The sequence below is a fragment of the Petromyzon marinus genome, chromosome 39 (assembly GCF_048934315.1).
Source record: "Petromyzon marinus isolate PM22_M1 ecotype Great Lakes invasive population chromosome 39, UKy_Petmar_22M1.pri1.0, whole genome shotgun sequence".
Classification (NCBI taxonomy): domain Eukaryota; kingdom Metazoa; phylum Chordata; class Hyperoartia; order Petromyzontiformes; family Petromyzontidae; genus Petromyzon; species Petromyzon marinus.
Window position 1 is genome coordinate 13955032 of NC_133705.1, and position 19616 is coordinate 13974647.

The 19616-nt window shown below is 42.9% G+C and overlaps 1 protein-coding gene and 1 long non-coding RNA gene across 7 annotated transcripts in view; one reads left to right on the forward strand and one right to left on the reverse strand.

Moving 5' to 3' along the window:
- The window catches only part of LOC116950464 (ephrin type-B receptor 2-like), a 140735-nt gene that overhangs the window by 105427 nt on the left and 15692 nt on the right, over window positions 1–19616 (forward strand). For all 6 annotated transcript variants that reach the window (XM_076072932.1, XM_076072933.1, XM_076072934.1 and 3 more), the window contains 3 exons: window positions 2324–2539; window positions 2780–2929; window positions 11410–11603. In XM_076072932.1, the coding sequence (XP_075929047.1) occupies window positions 2324–2539; window positions 2780–2929; window positions 11410–11603 (560 nt within the window). The remainder of the gene's footprint in view (window positions 1–2323; window positions 2540–2779; window positions 2930–11409; window positions 11604–19616) is intronic.
- Window positions 8534–9538, reverse strand: LOC142930492 (uncharacterized). The gene is made up of 2 exons (XR_012946420.1): window positions 8799–9538; window positions 8534–8611 (listed from the first exon to the last, which is right to left on the reverse strand). It is a non-coding gene; the product is annotated as an uncharacterized LOC142930492 (long non-coding RNA).

Consider the following 19616-nt stretch of genomic DNA (forward strand, 5'->3'; position numbering starts at 1 on the left):
TTGGGGGCGTTAACCATTCACCTCCACAGCAATTCGATTAATTGCTCAGTCAGGCCCACGATTTGATTCAACAATTGTTTCTCGTTAACATTCCCATGAATGGTGGTACCACTTTTGACTTCTGGAGTGGCGTGCAAACTCGACAGGTGCAGCATATATGAATTGGAGTGTGATCCACACGATTCGATGCTTCTATCGTGAGCTTAATAACTGAGGCTAACAGTTGAGAAATTCATCATTCCACCCCTGAGGTTTTCTGAGATTCAGATAATCAACAGATAATTTATTATATGGAAACAGAAGTTGATAATCTTTGACTGGTTCAAAAAACATTATGATTTATAATATCAAACGGCTTATATTTACTTAAATGGAGCAAGTGGCACATCGCTTTGCACAATCATAAACCCAGCAACCGGAGTTTAATTCCTGGCCATTGTTAATATCTGTAGCAAGTCGACATCTTAACCGGTGCACCACCCTATGCCAAACCGGCTTTGACCGTCGTGATGAAGTGCCCGGTGAAACAATTGCCCCGCGACAAAAAGTTGTGGAGAGAGATCTTCATTCGGCAGCGATTTTGCCAAACATCTGTTAAAATGCTATGACGATTATGTTAAATGTGCAGAGCAGGCATGCAACACGTCCGTGCTCACACTGCCTTTCTGGTGAAATAACGAAGCAATTTCCTTTACATCTACCCGCGTTCGAAATAGAAAGCCAAACAGCGGCATCCTGCGCTTCTAAACAGTGTCCAAATGCTCCTGCTCGACCCTGCGTCGAGTATATATTCTCTCAACTTGTCCAAACATCCGACGGTAATTCAAGGCAGGCTGTCAAGGTAGGCTGCTGCCAGTCCCATTGAAGCTCCGCTAACCGTCCATAAAGACGTGCTTTTTTTTTCTTGGCAGTCGCACACACGCGTTAATAAGGGGCACAGCCTCGGGCCTGAGACAATTAAGAGGAGGAAAATCCACATTCTGCTGACGTTCTGTGTACAGCATTAACACAAACGCCGTCGCTCCGAGGTCGTTTGCGTTTGTCAGATTTATTAAGTCAAATGTCAAAAATGCCTACCTGCTCAAACAAGAAATGGGGCAGAGATTATTTATCGTTAGCAGGCAGGGTTTCTAGAAACGGCACAATCCTATGGCAGACTCTGGGGGTGGAGGGGTGGTACAATGGTAGGCCACTGCAGTGAACTTAGTGACCTGAATTTCACTCCCGGCCATGCCTAACATCAGTGGCAAGTGGTATCTCAGAAGGAGGACACTTTTCTTCAAACCAGAAAATCGTAGAAACTCCGCATCAAGAGGATGAAGCTGATGTCCTGATTATGCTTGTTCTAATTGCATCGTACTCGAATTGTAAATGTTGTGGGTTTAATCTCCAACACACCGGTGTGCTGTACTAGTAACCAATTGGCATGTTTTGTCTACGTGACGAACCTTACTAATTAGCTGTGTCAGGTGGTGGCTGGTTTAACAACGCATTTATATTAACGCTATCTCACTCAAAAACCTCTATTGTGGATATCTCGGCATCCGAATCACAATGTTAAATTATGCTGGAGGTATCCAATGGTAAGAATGTATCCAAAGCTCTTTTTTCACAGATGTCCAGTAGGCTCACAGATATCTGAACCGGTTCAGCCCCAACCCACCACTCACCTGATTTGTAAACCCACACTGACACGAGTGGTGGAGTATGCTCCAAGATCCCCCCCCCCCCACCCCCTTGGCAGACACAGCCTGGGGAGAACTCCCAACGTAAGATTGACACGGAGCTCTGCATTACGTTATTACTATTATCGCAGAGGCCACTTTATTATTTTGAAGACCGCCATTGACATCCTATGAAGTTGTAGATATGTTATAGACCTCTGAGGGATGATAAGTTTAGTTGTTCCTCAACGGAGAATTAAACTCGAACTCGCAACCCTGCCGATCGTGATTTGGGCACGGACTATAACCACAGGAACACTCAGCCAGATAATCTTCACATATAAGTGTCTGCTAATAATTTAAGCACATGATAACTCCTCTTATCAGTAACCCAATTATTAAGGTTTCATTATCCATGGGACCTGTTGTATCATGGGTCTAGACTAAACATGCGTTTTTAGACTGTTTCGATTATCTTGCTGCTATGAATGTCGAAATGATAGGCCACCTTTGTTAAGCTATCATTTGAAGCCAGGTAGCTTCTGAGGTCGCAACCGTGCCAATCACACCTGTGATGAGCACGGTTTGTTACGTGCGGCACGAAAGAAGTTCAACATACACGCGGTGTAAATCAAATCCAAAACTATTTGCATCCACAGCAAAACGACGGGCAGTTCACGGTGATCCAGCTGGTGGGGATGCTGCGTGGCATCGCAGCCGGCATGAAGTACCTGTCCGACATGAACTACGTGCACCGCGACCTGGCCGCTCGCAACATCCTGGTCAACAGCAACCTGGTGTGCAAGGTGTCCGACTTCGGGCTGTCGCGCTTCCTGGAGAACGACCCGACGGACCCCACGTACACCAGCGGCATGGTGAGCATGGCAGTTCCACACGGACGTCCTTGAACACATCATATGAGTGTAAACATTGCCACAGGGGAGTCAAAGGCAATCCGGGCGTGGTGCTCGCCACTCACCCTCCCCTCGCGTGCGAGCAGAACTTGCCTGAACAGTATGTTACAGGCTACAAGGGGCATCTTTGTCTTGTGTACGTTATGTGAAACACACACACAAGCCAATGCCGTTTCACCGATAACCATGGTGGTTCTACAGGGCGGAAAGATCCCCATCCGGTGGACGGCTCCTGAAGCCATCCAGTACCGCAAGTTCACGTCGGCGAGCGACGTGTGGAGCTACGGCATCGTCATGTGGGAGGTGATGTCCTACGGCGAGCGGCCCTACTGGGACATGACCAACGAGGACGTGAGTTCGACCGACCCGCCCGCATCAATCATTGCAGGCCACTTGCCACCGGCCAGTACCAATCATTGCAGGCCACATTCCACCCACCAGCACCAATCATTGCAGGCCACTTACCACCGGCCAGCACCAATCACTGCAGGCCACTTTCCACCCACTAGCACCAATCATTGCAGGCCACTTTCCACCCACCAGCACCAATCATTGCAGGCCACTTGCCACCCACCAGCACCAATCATTGCAGGCCACTTTCCACCCACTAGCACCAATCATTGCAGGCCACTTTCCACCCACCAGCACCAATCATTGCAGGCCACTTGCCACCGGCCAGCACCAATCATTGCAGGCCACTTTCCACCCACCAGCACCAATCATTGTAGGCCACTTGCCACCCACCAGCACTAGTGGTTAGGCAGGCGAGCTCCCTCGCCCTGTTTGGATCTTGTCTAAAGACTCAACAGTTTCACCTGCCAGGCCTACACAAATACTACAAAGACTCTGGACTTTGTCGTATTTACTTGTCCTAACTTCGTGCAATGGTGTACTGAGATCCCTGGATACAATTGTGCCTTATAAATGTAAATTATTAGTTGTGGCAGGCTGCATCAGAACAGGAGCAATGTTGCTATGGAATGGAATCTTTGTGTAAGACGCAAAAATAAAGTGAAGGTGCAGCACTGCAAATATCTGACTCACACCACTGCTGGCAGAAGGGCCTTCACGATAAGGAGTTCAAGAGATCACCACTGGAGGATATTTTGGCCTACTCTTCCACGCTGGCCTGACACTTTAGAAGAGGTGGGAGTGCTATTACTATTTAAACTATTATATATATTACCAGATAAGACCCACTGAGCTACATAGGTCTTTTCAGAAGTCACCTGACCACAAATGATGGCTCAATGAAGTAGCTTATCATGTGAATTACCCGCAGCTTTGCTCCAACAAACGTGATCTGTCGATCCCAGTGTGATAACCATTACACCACCACAGTATCCACAGTCATGGCATACCCACGCGGTGGTTCTCTGACAGTGGATCTGAGCCAATCGCAGAAATCTCACTCTCCCACTGCAAAAGGTCATTTTCTCCATGGGACTATCAGACTTCTAATGTACGTGGTTCTAATTTTCGATGATGGGCTGATCCAAAATTGTTATTTAAAACTCGCAACCATTCTACTGTGAGCTGAATGCTTTGTCGCAGATCCACGTTCTGATGGTAGGAGCCCGGCTATCATTGGGCAAATGTTTTTTTTTAATTCCATACATAATGGCCCAGTTGGAAATCTTAACGTTATTGTGGCATTTTATGATATTGCCAACATCTGCTAATTGGAACACTCATACGGGTATGTATATAAATAAATTTATATAAAATGGATAACTAAGCATTTAATCAACCACACAGTCGTTATGCTTTTGTTTAGACCAATTAGCAAACCGTAAGCAGACAAGCAGGTTTGATAAATAGCAGCCTTATATAATCTGACACTGTTTAATGTTTCAGTTGTCCCAGTTGATTTGAAGTTCTTATTCCATACGCAATGAAATGGAATAAAATGTAAGATGTCCGTAAACACTGGATGTGGAGATTTTTATTTAATTTACGTAAGCATTGTTAAATTGCACTTGCTAAGCTCACTCGATTGAATCTGCTTGCTCTCTGCTACATTGCAACAGCCTTTTATATTCATTAAACTGCAGGCCACACAAATCAAAGAATGGCATAAACAATACATGTGCAGAATGTACATATTTAAACGATTATAGTTGTGGTTTTCTTAATATGACATTATTAAATTTCATTACCAACTGTCAAATAAAATATTTACTTTAAATAAGCAACATATTGTTATATATACAGAATATATATTAATTGAACAAATATTTAATGATTTTTGTAAATTTCCATATGCATGTAATTACATAGTGGATCTAAAACAGGCTGAAATCGCTTACAACTAATGTTAGTAGTTGTGGCCCAGAAATATAACCCAGGTCGCTGGGTTCGTAACACTTGTGCCCTAACCACTGCACCACCGCTCCCCATTACATTGTAATTACATTGTAACTGGAATGTGGATTTACCTGTGTGGAGAATCAGCATACGATATAATTAAAAGTTTAATTAAACCAATCGTGATATTTTTTCATTAAATGTAACCATTGTGTAAGGTAATGGTGCATACATTGCAAATGTACATTATAAGTGTGTGCATATATACATTTAAAAGCAGTAACAACAATTGCTCTCACACTTATTATCTAAGCCCAATATATACTTCCAACTGCATGTGCCAAATAAGAGTTACTGTATTCTACTGTATATAAGATATACAACTGTTAACATTAGATGTATTTAATACACACATGATGCCTGAGCAGATATAAATATTTATAATAGATGAAGAGTATTGTTCTTAAACATCTTAACACTTGAGAAATATTGCATTTGTTGGTATCTTATTTTTTTTACAATTCGGAAGCATTGACCTACTTCATGCCACTTCACTTGTGAAATAAAATCCAAAATTGCCTACTATAAAGTATTTAAGTTTTAATGATGAATAAGACACCTTGTCAATGCAAATCTTGTGTCTGTTGAAAATGCTCTGTCGAGACAGCTCAAGGACAGTGCATATTATTATCAGAGTTGTCTTTTTTGTTTGCATTTTGACTGCTTGTGTTGTGGTCATTGCAAACATGATGCCTTGAATAAAGGTGTCAGTTTTTGTGCCAGTTAAAAGGGTAAAACCTATTCCTATATCTTGTTTCTGGCAAAGGAGGTCTCATAATGTTAATGCTCACCCCGAGCCCTTAATACTCTGATAGTGTGCTGTTTTTGAGTTGTACGCCTTTTGGCGTCTTCTGGTCCAACACCAATGGAGACTAGGCTCTAAGAAAAGCCGTTTCGGGTGTGGACAAATCAAATTCAAGGACAGTGCATATTATTATCAGAGTTGTCTTTTTTGTTTGCATTTTGACTGCTTGTGTTGTGGTCATTGCAAACATGATGCCTTGAATAAAGGTGTCAGTTTTTGTGCCAGTTAAAAGGGTAAAACCTATTCCTAGCTCTGGGCTTCTCAATGGATTTGACAGTTTGCCGCTTGTGTGGCGTCCTTGACGACCTCGTTTACTACCTGTGAAAGAGAATTAAAGATAGTCAAAGCTCACGACATACCTGGCGAGTAGCACCTCCACTTGGGGCGGCTCGAGAGGGGCCCCCTCTAAGCGGATATTCTAGGCATAGTCTTTCATGCCGCCTTGATTTTTTGGAAGAAGTATGAGTACCCAGAATTTACCCCACCACGCGGTCCGGTGTACCCACTTGCACTGCTAAGGCAGGGGTGATTTAGGATAACCTTGTTTCAATTGCCGTGCCGGGAGATAAAACTGGCAACCACTGGACTGCAAGTCCAGTGCGCTAACCATTGCGAATCAAGCAGCTTCTCTTTAACTGTCCGTGCGTTCTTAAACAAAGTAACATTTTATTTTATAAGCAAAGTGCTGTGCAGTTCTTAGTCATGGCTCATGTGATGAAGTAGATGCAATTAATCATCGATGAGTTTAAAGGGGGCATGCCAACTGTATGTTTAAGCCCATATTTAAAACCTCTGATCTCCCAAGTAAGGTTATTGTGAAAGGCTTTTTATAAAGCAGTTCCACCACTAAGGTTAATATTCAGATGCAATAAATAATTATTACACCCACTTCATCACTAAAATGCAGCCTGCGTACACCAACATAAAAATAGATGTATTTATGTTTTAGCCACAATCTCATATGCAATATAGCTTTTTTCACACTGCATAAATTAGGGCAATTATAACTATCTAACTGCTTCATTACTATGTAATGTCCTTGATCATTATGGCCCGCTTTGCTCGTGATGAAGTTGTTACAATAGTCTTCTATTGTAAAAAAATAGTCTGTGGGTAATTAGGAAATCTTAGAATGGGAACATATCTCCCGCAAACAAATGGTACACTGGAACCGTCACCGACTGTTTACGCATCACTGAGCGGAGTACATCATCTGTGCTCGGGTTTTCGAACCCGAGCACAACTGTTTACTCAAAAGTAGCCGAGCGGGAGTGTTTTGCATTAGGGGTGGAATTCGGGGCAGTTTTGTTTCAAAATTGGGCCAAAAGCAATTTGGCACGTTCCCGAAGCAGCTACTCCAAAATAAATACGGCACCATTTTGTGGCGCGTGCAATGTGCTCTGTGCTCGGGAATGAGGGAGGGCCCTCGGGGAGATTTCAATAGCATTTGATATGTCTGTGTTCCTTGGTTTGCCATGCAAAAGAAACTGTCAGGTTTCATAGTCAGAAACAATACGTGAAGTTTATTCAAGGCGCACAAATGAATTTCAATTCGATTCTGCGATAATTAAGTTGCCGCAAATTACAAACGTAAAACTAACACAAAGCTGAGCGCGGGGGGAAAAAAAGTGAATTGTGCAGCTGCATTAAAAAAAAAAATTGCGAAGCTAGCAGAATGTGTGTTTTTGAACCATAAACTTAAAATGTCTGTGGGTTTTTTTTCACGTACAATTTTCATTCCTAAACATTCATTAAATTCTAGCCTGTGTTGTCTTTAGTGGTTTGAACATTGCCTCCTGCAAAACTTATGTTCCCTGTGATCGAAAACACCTGTTGAGTTTTTTTGTGTGTTTGTTTATTTCTCTTCTTGAGACAGGCCTCGTGGAGATTGATCTCACACACGCAGTGATATAGTTAAAGGTCGCTTAAAGATCAATAAGCAGGACAATCTTTTTGGCGAAACTTTAAGGGGACACGAAGGTAGAAAACATTTTTATTTCAAGAGGCGCCATTCGAGAACCTTAATTGTCACATTTTATCAGCTGACATCTTGACCCCATGGGCTAATTAAACATTCCGATTTTCCTGAAAAGAGTTCGATTTTCAAGAAGTAATGCATTGCACTTAAAACAAGTGGGATGTCGCTGTGGTCTAACGGTTAGCATCATTAGAAGTCGCTGGTCGCCGGTTTGATGAATTCTTCTGTTGCTGCATTTGAAGCAATGGTGTAAGTTCCTTAAATGCCCCCTCGCCTCTGCCCACCCAGGAATATGAAAGGGCACAGCATAGTTAGTCGATGGGCAGGGCTGGCAGGTCGTGTTTGGTGGGGTTAGAGTTTTCAAGGTGCATCATTCATCATCGATAATTAATCATACAGTTTGAAGTAAACTCTCCTGGACGGATATTGTCAAATGTAGTAAATTATTTTGTTATCACATTATGAAATAAGGTTACTTTCATAAAACCGTGTTACACAGGTTGAAAATCGGTGAAAGCGTTTGGTTAAAAGAGAGGTGAGGAGGTACAACTGTGTAAACTAACTCGCTCACGCCATTGCTGGCACAGAGGGTTCCACTCAAATCAGCTCAAGACAGCCCCTGTAGAGCGTGGCTTGGCCTACTCTTCCAACACTGGCAAAACATATTTGGGAGGTGGGTGTAACCCGCGCGATAGAAATCTAAAAATAAACATCACGAGATGCTCTGACTCCTAATATATTCCTGGGTACTAACGGTAGCTGTTGTGTTTGTGGTATATAAAAAAAAACATACATCAACAAAACGTATATGTTATGCATGTTTATCAGATTTTTTGGGAGGTTTTTTTTTTAGCTGGGAGTGCCTCTCCATTGCCAAGAACCACTGGAAAACAAAAAAAATGCAAAAACAGTTAATGAGCAGCACATCCTACTCCGGGAAACATGGAACGCACGTTACATTAGTTATGCATTTTACATTCTGCTATTCATTATTTTTTATATTTTTTTGGGGGGTGGGGTGGTGGTAGGGGGGTGTGGGAGGTCTGTCTGTCGGCAATTTGTGCAATTACCGCCGGCTTGCAAGGCAGCATTGCTGGCGGTAAGCGATACGAGAGGCTGCTCGACCGCGCGGTCTTCTCTCCCCGTGCGCCGCACTCCGCCCAGCGGTCCACGGCTCGGTGAGCGAGCTCGGCTCTCACCGCAGCACGGTGCCGCGCGTGTAACTGCGAGTGACACGCGGCATTGCGACGCACGCACGCACGGACACACGCACGGACGCAAGCTGGGGGGAGGGGGTTGAGGGGGGTGCGTGTGGATCGCCCTGGCGGTTGGCACCGTTCCGAGGCACGAACCGTCTCGCTGCACGAGCGATTTCCATCCCCCACTCCTCGCATTGAAGTTGGCTCTTTGATGGGTCGAAGCCTTCCGGGTCGGAGTTCTATAAAATTCATCGTACGTGGCACTACACTGCACAGTGCATTAAAACAGAGCTCTCTGTTTTAGTCGGCAGAGCCAACCGAGTCGCATGTCAACGTGTTTGTGTGCGCGCACGTGTGTACGCATACTTGCGCGTTCGTAGCGAGCGTTGGCATAGCGGTTGGCGCGCAGCGCTACGAAGCCGGCCACCCGGGTTCGATTCCTGCTCGTGGCCAACACCAGTGACGATTATATGAACCAGTCTTGGGCCGCCCCTGGGTGGACTCAGCCCTCAAACGAGTACCTGGTGTTGATGTGTAAAAACATCACCGCTGGGGAGACAAAGGCGGCCGGGCGCGGTGCTGGCCACCCACCCCCTCGTGTGCCGTGCCCGGCCTCGATAGGTGCTCGCTAACAGCACTTTACTCAACAATATATTAAGGCTATGCAGGGGATTTTTGTCTTTGTATGTAGGTGGATGGGGAAGGAGAGGAGGGCTGTGGTTAACTTACACCGCTAGGTTCCCAACGATTTCCAGCCGTGCATTACATCGGCGGCAAAATGTTATCTCAACTTGCACAACCTCCCGCCCCCCTGTAGTTTCACTTACCATTAATTTGACTTAACCGCCGTGGTTGGTAAACATAAGCAACGTTTGAATGCAACGCTGAGGTTAATAGGTGCTTGCTATAGCAGCACGTTGCCCAAGAGCCTATTGGGGCTATATCTATTTGTCTTAGGCGTGTTAACAAAATAAAAAAAACGGGGCATTGTCTCACATTATGTGAAGGAAAGTGTCGTCACCAGAAAAAAATATCGGCGAGGTTGTTTGGACGTTCGCCTTGCTTGTTGACAGTTGACACAGCGGGTCAGAGTTTGGGAAATGCCTGCAGCTGACCACCCACTCAAGTGGCGGCCTATGACCCGGTTTGATGTTGCTGAGAATTGAGTTGTTATTTGTGCAGCAGTCTGTAAAGCTCCCCAGGAGTGAGAAGCCTTGGGGATTATTGACGTTGCCCAAGTAGATTTTCCAGAATTTTTTTTCCGCCTGGAATGGGGTATTCCTTAACGAAAAAATATTTTATTTCAAAAGGCGATTATCTATTTTTTTATTGGAATAGAAACACTAAAATGGTTCATAATAACAGTAGCTTTAATCGGAAACAATTTAAAAACAAAGTAAATAAATAAAAAGCCACTGCTGCGCAGTAATGTTCAGCGGTCACCTCTCTGACCTGGATTCGATTCGTGCTCGGACATGTAACGATTACAGTCCCCTTGGCTCCAAAGCGGCGCTGAAGGATTTCATGTGGAGCAAGATGGATGCTCTCAACCTGAGGATGAATCCTGCCGTGCACAAAAAATAAATGCTCTCCCAACTGCTTGTATTTACGCTTAATTATTTGTCAACAAAACCCGGGGGCCGGTGACACATGCCACATATTGCCGCGACGTTCAGCCTAAATTTTGGTGACTGCTATGGCCGGCCCTATGCACAAGCGTCAGCCCTAATGTGGCACGAAACAGACATAATTGCCTTCGTATCTGACCCTGCTTTCAAGGGAGGTCAGAGCGGGTTTAAGTTTTGTTAATCTGCCAAAACTTGTGCGGCTAGCAGTGGCAGCTTGTTTGGCTGTGCCAATCCGTTCACCGCAATTAGCGTTGAAAGCAAACCCTGCTGGTCTTGAATTGCTTGTTAGCAGGATAGTCTCTTGGAAATTAAATTCTCCCCCTCAACCACCACCCTCCATCTAAACAACCGCTCCATTGTCAATCCGCTATGTGATGATTGTGGTGCCTTTTTACGGCGTTTAGAGAAAAGCATCATAACGTCTGCGCTCTCGAGCGAGTATAGAGATGGTGCTTGTGGGTGGTTCTAGAGCTGGCCGTGGGAAATTCCACCGTCCTTTTAGCATGGGGCCTTCTTTCTAATATGGTGATCATTTCATGAAAACACAGACCTCTCTTAGCCACAGTCGACTCTTGAAGTGCATTTATAAAACATAACCTTCCAGTTGTTGGCAAGGGTAAAATATATTTAATACATTAATTTTATTTTGACGTGACTTTACCGAAGTAACCAAAGAGTAATTCCTGCAGTCACGAAAGCTTCAGATCAAGTTTGATACTTAATACAATAAAATACAAGAAATGGTGGGGGGTGGGGGACAGTCAACACAACAGTCAATGATTGAATGATGAAACAAATTCATGAATGAATGAATGAGCATTTCTATGAATGGATATTGCCCCCACCCCCTGCAGGTGATCAATGCGGTGGAGCAAGACTACCGGCTGCCGGCACCCATGGATTGCCCAGCCGCCCTGCACCAGCTCATGCTTGACTGCTGGCAGAAGAGTCGCAACGACCGGCCCAAGTTCGGCCAGATCGTGAGCACCCTGGACAAGATGATCCGCAATCCTGCCAGCCTCAAGGCCATGAGCTGCGTCACGTCCGCGTAAGTGCCCCGACCTGCAACCAAAGCGCCGTGTTGATGTTGGTGCCAGTGTCCGTGAGTCCGTCGCTGCACTGTCACTGGGTTCAAACGAGGGTTGAGAAATAGTCTACTCGGGAGGAATTATTTTAGAACTGGAGCCCCCGCCCCCCCCCCCAAATTTCCAGACCTTTACAACGGGGTTGGGGGGGGGGAATTAAGGCATTTTTTCTGGAGCCCAGCCCTGGACAGCTCCAGCTGACATTGAGCCCAAGTGCTGCTACATTGGTCGACTTCCCGCAACGTGGTACATATGTAATAACCCCCAGAGGGATGATGGGTTGGATTGACCCCTGACTGAGATTTTAATTCGCAAGCCTTCTGATCGTGAGTGAGGAACTCTGACTGCCGACTTGAAATATTTTTTGCTCGGTGTGAGTACGGAGCGGCCTTAAGTGTACCTTGTAGCAGAATGCAATTTATTTTTACACGTTGCAGAATTACTGAGCAGAGATGCTGTTTGAACTGGTGAACCCCTTGCAACTGTTTGAAGCCTTGCTGGTTGGTTGGCCTGGCACTCGCTAACCACTCTGTTTCACCACCCAACCAAAAAATGTGGCTGTCGCCTGCCATGAGATATGGACGACATTCAAGTCTAGCCGGGTTCTGCAGGGTATTGGGCCAAGTGCGATTGTCGTAATGCCGTATTGCATGGCAGTTACGGACCATGGTCCATTGATTATGTTTACAAGTGGAATGTGTGCACAAATGTGGTAGATAGAGCAACATTGCTTTTGTTCCATCTATCAATGTGGTCTTTTGTAATGAGACACGCGCGCTGTAGATTATGCTGTTTCACATGTGGAGATGTCTTTATATTTGTAAGGATAACCCCAACACAGACAAAACATTCACCTCTTTGATTGCTGTTGTTGTTGTTCTTGTGACTATACGCGTTGTGTCGTGAAAACCTTTTTAAAGCAATGTTTTGTTGGAAAAAAAAAGTTCGTACGTTTAACTTTGATAACATAAATGGAATAATATCCTGATAGCTTGTTGTTGATGTGCTGTACATAATTTGTAATGCGCGAATATATCATTATTATTTTTTATTCTTGTGAAATGTCCCATATCTTTAAAGAATAAACCTACATATGGGTTTCTTGGATCCAGTCACGTGTTAGTATGCTTCTTTTGCCTAGAATATTTACAGCTTTCACAACGCCGACTTGTACAAAGAACCACTGCCTTCCTTTAAAACATTGCGTTATATTACCTCCTGCTAAAGCAATGTAAACAATAATATTGCGAGTCAAATGGCTGTGGACCTTCTGCAGAATCCTGCGGCCCACTCCTCGGTGAAATACAACGCAATATAAAACGAGCGGCAGTAGCACTGCGATTTACACGCACGGTGGACGTGCACGAGCGACTACATGTCAGAAGTTGTCACTGCGGTAGTGGGTAATGTTAGTCATCGCGCTGCTACCCACTGCGTCTATGTTAGCAGAAATGGGACTGTGAGGAAGAGGGAGAAAAAAAAAACCGCACAGAACCAGTCACTTTCAAAGGGGTGTGCGGTCATGTGGACTTGTGTGAAATTACACGAAGTGGTCCATTTATTTGTCCACAATTTCAGTCGCGTGTGCGCTTCTGGCAAGGCAATTTGTCTCACGATTTGAAGGTTGCGAGTTAAATTCCGGGGGTTGGGGGTCCACACGGCCCAGCTTCTCTTCTAGATCAATTAAATAAGTGCCACCACTTTGCGCAAAGTCAGCAGTGATCACAATAATCATGCTTATTTATTGGCTCTCCAACATACTGTACTAGTAGCAAATTGGCATGTTCTGTTTACGTGACAAACCTTACTAATTGGCTGTGTCGGGTGGTGGCGGGTTTAACGACACATTTATATTTACGCGATCTAACCCAAAAAACCTGTATCATGGATGATATTGGTCGCGAAAGCCTACGTGTTAAACCAACCTTTGTTCATATTGGTGCTGTAATTGCAAGAATTATATGGAGAGGGGTTGCCCTCTGCCATGAGGCAAGTAGAATTTCCATTGCTGGCAAACCTCCACTAACAGTGTGCCCCATCGCCCTTTGCTCATTTAAACCGACAACTTGACTTGAGTTTTATTTTAAATGAAGAGTAATCTCTGGAGCAGAAGTGCAATCTCTTTAACCTCAAGAGGAAAGTGACTGTGATTTAAATTAAAATATGTCCATTCTGAAACATCCGGAAAAAAAACATCTAGGACCAAAGGGGATCTATCACTTTATGAGACCCCGGTCCTCAAAGTGTTAAATCCCTGTGGCTCACTCTTTAATAAAACAGATTAAGGTTGGCCCGCAATTCAAGTTCAGCGGAAATACCTGAATTGCTTATCTAAGCAAATGGGACAAAGGCCCTCATGCGTAGATGGGATTTTAGTAGCACAATCCTCGCCCTTGTGCTTTTGGGAACGGTAAATTAGGCTACGTTGAATTTAAGAGCCTTCCATGCAGAGGGAAATAAGTAGGTGAAGAAAAAATGTGTTTGTGCAGTATAGATCACATCAGCCGTGACTTAGCTTGGAGTGTGGGTTTAAATTCGAGCAAAGCGGAATAGACATGAAGTCGACCAAGTCAATCGATGAGAAAATATTATTTGTTATTTCAGGCCTCTCAAACAAAAAACAGACACCACCACAAACCATACTCAGCTGAAACGTCATCAAGACCCGCTTATTACCTGTTGTCCAGCATCACACGCAGTTCTAGATTGAAAACTCATTTTTTTAGGTCTGATTTTAGTTTGTTGTCCTTCCCCTGCACCTCTGATTAGCACGGTTAGCTACGTACGGTGTGAAAGAAGTTCAACATACACACATGAACAGAGGTAAGACGTGTATAGATCAGAGAGCAAACACAAATGAGAGATATCGTATCGTCCGACAGTGAAGGTACGTGTTCTTGAGCAGACGCGCTGCTCAGCACTGGATAGCCGCCTCCGGATTGAGACAGTTTGTGGCATCAGCGCTACTGACCGCATGGGGGGATGGCCTTTATCTAGTAGTGGATAGATAATGGCTCATGATGATGATGATTGCGATGGGGTATACAACAATACAACTGGTTCTGCCTCGCTTTTGAAACGTGTGATTGCAGGTCTTGTTTTCCCGACTGCTGCTCAGCGGGCCAGTGTGTGTTTACTCTTCTCGCACGTGTTACCACGTTCCTCCCCCACCCCCCACATACACAATTAATGGCTGATGACACATTCCAAGGTTGTCGGATTCATATTGAGAGTTGCTATATTCGTGATGAGGTTTTTCACAATCCAAGCAAAACAGACACATGGCTATTATTGTTATTCTATGGAAATCCGTACCGGAGTTGGATTTAATTGTTGAGTTTGTGACACAGGCTATGACTCGTGCAATTGATGCCGTTACTGTTGGAAATGTTAATTTTCCAGCAAACTAATTGAATGGTTGGACAATCGGACGTCTAGCTCGCACAACAAACTGGTTCTTCTTTTAGAGTCTGGGTAAACGCTGCTCAGAAGGTTTCGGTCTCAACCTGGAAATGTAAATTACCAAGCCTCTCATGTCTCGCACACTTAAGGGATCTACAAACTTCCATGAGTTGGTGTCAAAGTTCCTTTGGGGACACATGCAATGGTTGCTTACAATAACACTGCTTGGGGGTTGGCGTTTAGTCGTCTAAGCCTCAGGAAAGCCAGCAAATCCTTAGAAAAGCAACAGTAACAAACAGGAGAAGAAACACTACTCTAGTGTGTCTTCCTGTCATCCCCGCCTCATCGCCATGTGTTAAGCAACCGCAGTTCTCATTTTGTTTAGTGAACATGATGCTACGTTGGGGGGGGGGGGGGATATTACGACAAAAAAATGTGGTATTAAGAATATATTCCTTGTCGTTTGCTCCATTGGATTACATAGAGGTACATGTCCACGTCAACCCCACCAGTTAGTAAAAGGTCTCTCCATGTCACTTGGGTCCTATTGTTTCACCATACTTCACCACACTCGTCGTTACGGAATGGTTCGGATATCACTCGCCACTGATGTCAGCCAAGGCCTTCATTCAGCGGTGGATTGACAAAAAGTTACAATTATATATGTGTTGTTTATTGTTAGCAATTGCGATTGTGAGGATTTAATCTTCTTTATAGAGGGGCCAAACCAGATCTATTTAACGTGGTCAGTTTCAACATGCATCCTAACTGTGTCCACAAACGATGTTTTGAACAAACATTTGGAATCATATTAAGAAATATATTCACAAACATTACATATTTTTTTAATCGTTATGTTAATACTGAAAAGTAAAAATAATATAAATATAACAAAAACACATTTGTTCATGCCTCAATCTAGATCTTTTGTTTGTTTGTGCAAAGCTAACACATATATAAACAACTGGGATGTGAGTCATGAACTCGCAATCAATATATCAACATTGATTTCGTGTTGTATCAGCACATCGTGATAAAACGTCCCACACATGTTAAATGCAGCTAGTGTGCTTTGCTCATTTGAATAATTTCACCCATTGGTTATTGGTCATCATCCCACCTATAGCATCTACTGTACTATATGGTGCTTGCGTGCTTCAAACATCTGGCAATAGCTTCAAATCTGTATTTTTAAATAAAAGTAGAAATCACATCACGTGTTCACTACAGCATTCATTCGGCGTTCCGCCAAAACGCCATGACAATTTTACATCGATCTGATTTTAAATGGCAACGTTAAATGCGGGACACGCACATCAATAATCAGTTCTAAGCCTTGTCCCCCTGCTACCCTTTATCAAGCTGGCACACTCAAGCCACACCAAATTAGTTTTAAATCAACACACGCATGGGATTGCATTTCCACACGCGCACACTCGCACGCACACCACTCATCACGGAATACACTAATATTAACCTTTCACCACCGCCATGGCAGGATATCGTAATAACGACTTTCCGTTTGAATGATAGTGTGGACTCTAAATGTTCCTGCACATTATGCAGATAAATTACCTTAACTGCCGAGTGTATAGCAGTTCACGGAGCTACATGATTTATCATTAACACAAATAATGAACATGCTTCATTTTGGTCATCGATGATGTTTTTCATGTTTAAGTCATTAACTGTTTTTCCTGTACAATGGTATTTTTGTTATCTTGCCTGGCTACACCCATATTTAAACCCTAACCTTGCATTTCACTCTGCTAAATCGATAAACCCCAACTTGATTTCATCTTTCATGAGCACCGCCGTGAATGGGCACAACTTTCTGGGATTCCAGCAGTGGTCAGCTAATGGACAAACTGGCATTCCACCATGAGGATGTGAAATGTCCTTGTTTGTAATTGTGTCTTCGGGAAAGAACAAAAAATAAATATGCATTTATGCTTTTAGATGCATATTTTTGTATGCAGGCCCTCGGTTAAACTGGAATTTTAAGTTAACATAACTCAATGTAACGTAACTTCTCATCGAAGGTGTCCGAGTTGGTGCATTATTATCTATCACACCAATACATTTAAGCCAAAGTAAGAGAATACAACAAAACAAAAACATATATGTTCCAAAAAAAACACACACACAAAACAAGTTGAGTACATATTATATTTTGGAAAGTTAGCATGCACATTAAATCACTCTAGTGGCTCTTAGTAATGATTGCTATAACCTTTCCAGCTTTGGCTTTCCTTGTTTTTTTGTCAGTTTCTTGGTGAAACACTCGACGGTGACACAGAGATCAGAGGAACAGCGGTAATTAGATTGTGATCCAGCTCTTGCCTCGGGCGCCATTGATAACACGAATACCCTTTCAACCTGAGAGTTTGTGTTGTGGGTGATTTCTTTCTTTCCTTCGCAAACAAAAGGGGAATACGAAGACAGCACTGATAGATAAATTATACCTGGTGCCTTCGAGCAATTTCCCTCACTTTGCACAAAAGATATTTTCATGGCTTGATAAGAAACCGTGGAAGTTTTAAGTGTTTTAGAATACGCTTTTTGTTAAATAAATAAATGGAAATATCTATATCTTTGCGGAATCTTTTTTTCTCCCATGAAATTGATAAGGAAGTCGATGCCGATAGAGTTGTCTCAATGCTGGCCAGTGTTTTCATGTTATTTTCTCCTTAGCGTATCTTACTCCCAGAATGTTTTGAGAATTGTATGCGACTGTGGTTGTATGAATTTGCTGCGATGATGTGGGAAATGTTTTGTTATTTTAGTGAGAAAAAGTGAAAGTGTCTCGATTATTCTCAAATTAGCATGATGTAGGGCTCAGTACCATTGGCTGTTCCAAGTATGTGTTAGGAATTCCACATTCCTATGGTAGGACCCAGCTTATTTATTCGATATCCCTTGTTGCCGTATTCCGTATAAAATAGGAATATATATTATACGTATAATTCAGCACGTGTCAGTGCTAGGTGGATTGTTGTATCGCGAGATCGTGAGGTGGCAACAGCCGGGGAGAGGCCTTTGTCCAGCAATTAACTCATAATCACTGCATGTATTCGGATGCACTTCTGCGGCCGTCTAGAAAACCCTTTCTTCCAATATTAGGAAGCCACTGGATCTATGCACTTTTAAATCTGCATTAAAAACTAATTTCTTTAGAACTGCTTTTTTGTGTTTAGTTTGTTGTCCTTCCCCCCGCACCTCCAATTAGCACGGTTGGCTACGTACGCTGCACAAGAAGTTCAACATACATATATAAATATTGAAATACACATTCTACAAAAGTGATGTATTTAATTAATAAATAGTGATATGTAGACGTTTTAACGAATTAAATAATATCCGAGTGCTTTGCACAAATGTGAGGGTTTTTGTAGTGAATTGTGTTTCATTTACAGGCTGCATATAAGATTTAGTTCCAAATAATGTGGTCTAAAACTTAATTTAGTTTAAATTTATGAAAATAACTTTATATTTTTTCTCATACATTTGTATGGTTCGTCGCATTTTGGATTTCATGCCGATTTCTATTACATTGTTGATGTGAGCAAGTCTCTGCAGAAAAGTTAATGTACATTTAAATACAAGTGGAATGACAACAGCATGACATTTCTCAAATAATTTGCATTATTCATTCCGTTACTTATTAAATGCAAAGGATCCATTAAGATGCATAAATATTGCAAGTCATGCCAATACCGTGTCAAGGAAAGCATTCACATCCACAAGACAATTTTCAAGTAGAAAATGTCACATCAAATTTTCTACATTCTGTTTCCCGTTAATAAACCAATTAATGCCAACCTGTAAAATTTGTGCTCACACGTAAAATGGTAATATTTATTCCTGATAGCTTTCATTTAATATTACAATGCTCAGTGTTATCCTCATTGATGTATTGCAAATCATTCTCGTAAGCTTTTTATCATATGAAAACAGTGTGTATCTGGCGCTGGTTAATTAATTCCATTGGGATCATCTTGTTTGAGGATTAATAGGTCAATATTTAATAACATTGGGGGTCAAAGCCCGCTAGACTTTAAGGTACTGTTTACTGCCTTATTATTTTCCTTGAAATCCATAAATGGAAGCATGCATTTAAACGTAAAGATATAGCAAAACTACACAAATGAGCATATCCTAAAGCAAGGGTGTGGTAGGGAATATATATCTTCTGAAGTTTTGTAAAAATTTTGGCTTTTGCAAGTTCTGTGGGTTTAATTTATAGTGGTAGAGAAAGTCTTGGAATGTGTTTAATGATATCATGGGAGTGCTGTGTTAAGTACAAGTAAATAGGAAGAAGACTTATGTAAAATAAATGATTAAACATTTCTGTGGGAAAAAAGGAATGGATCATACGCGATTTTGCAATGTGCGTTCAAAAATTCAAGAGCGTAAGTTCCTTCCTGCGGAAACAACGCGTGGCAAGAAAAAACGATCACGTTAAAAAATAAAACGTCGCCCGTTGTGGACAGCCCTGAGACAGTGGTGTAATGTTTTGTTAGAATGATCGCGTTTGACTTCCCATATTGGGCTCAGTCAATCCCTTGAGCAGA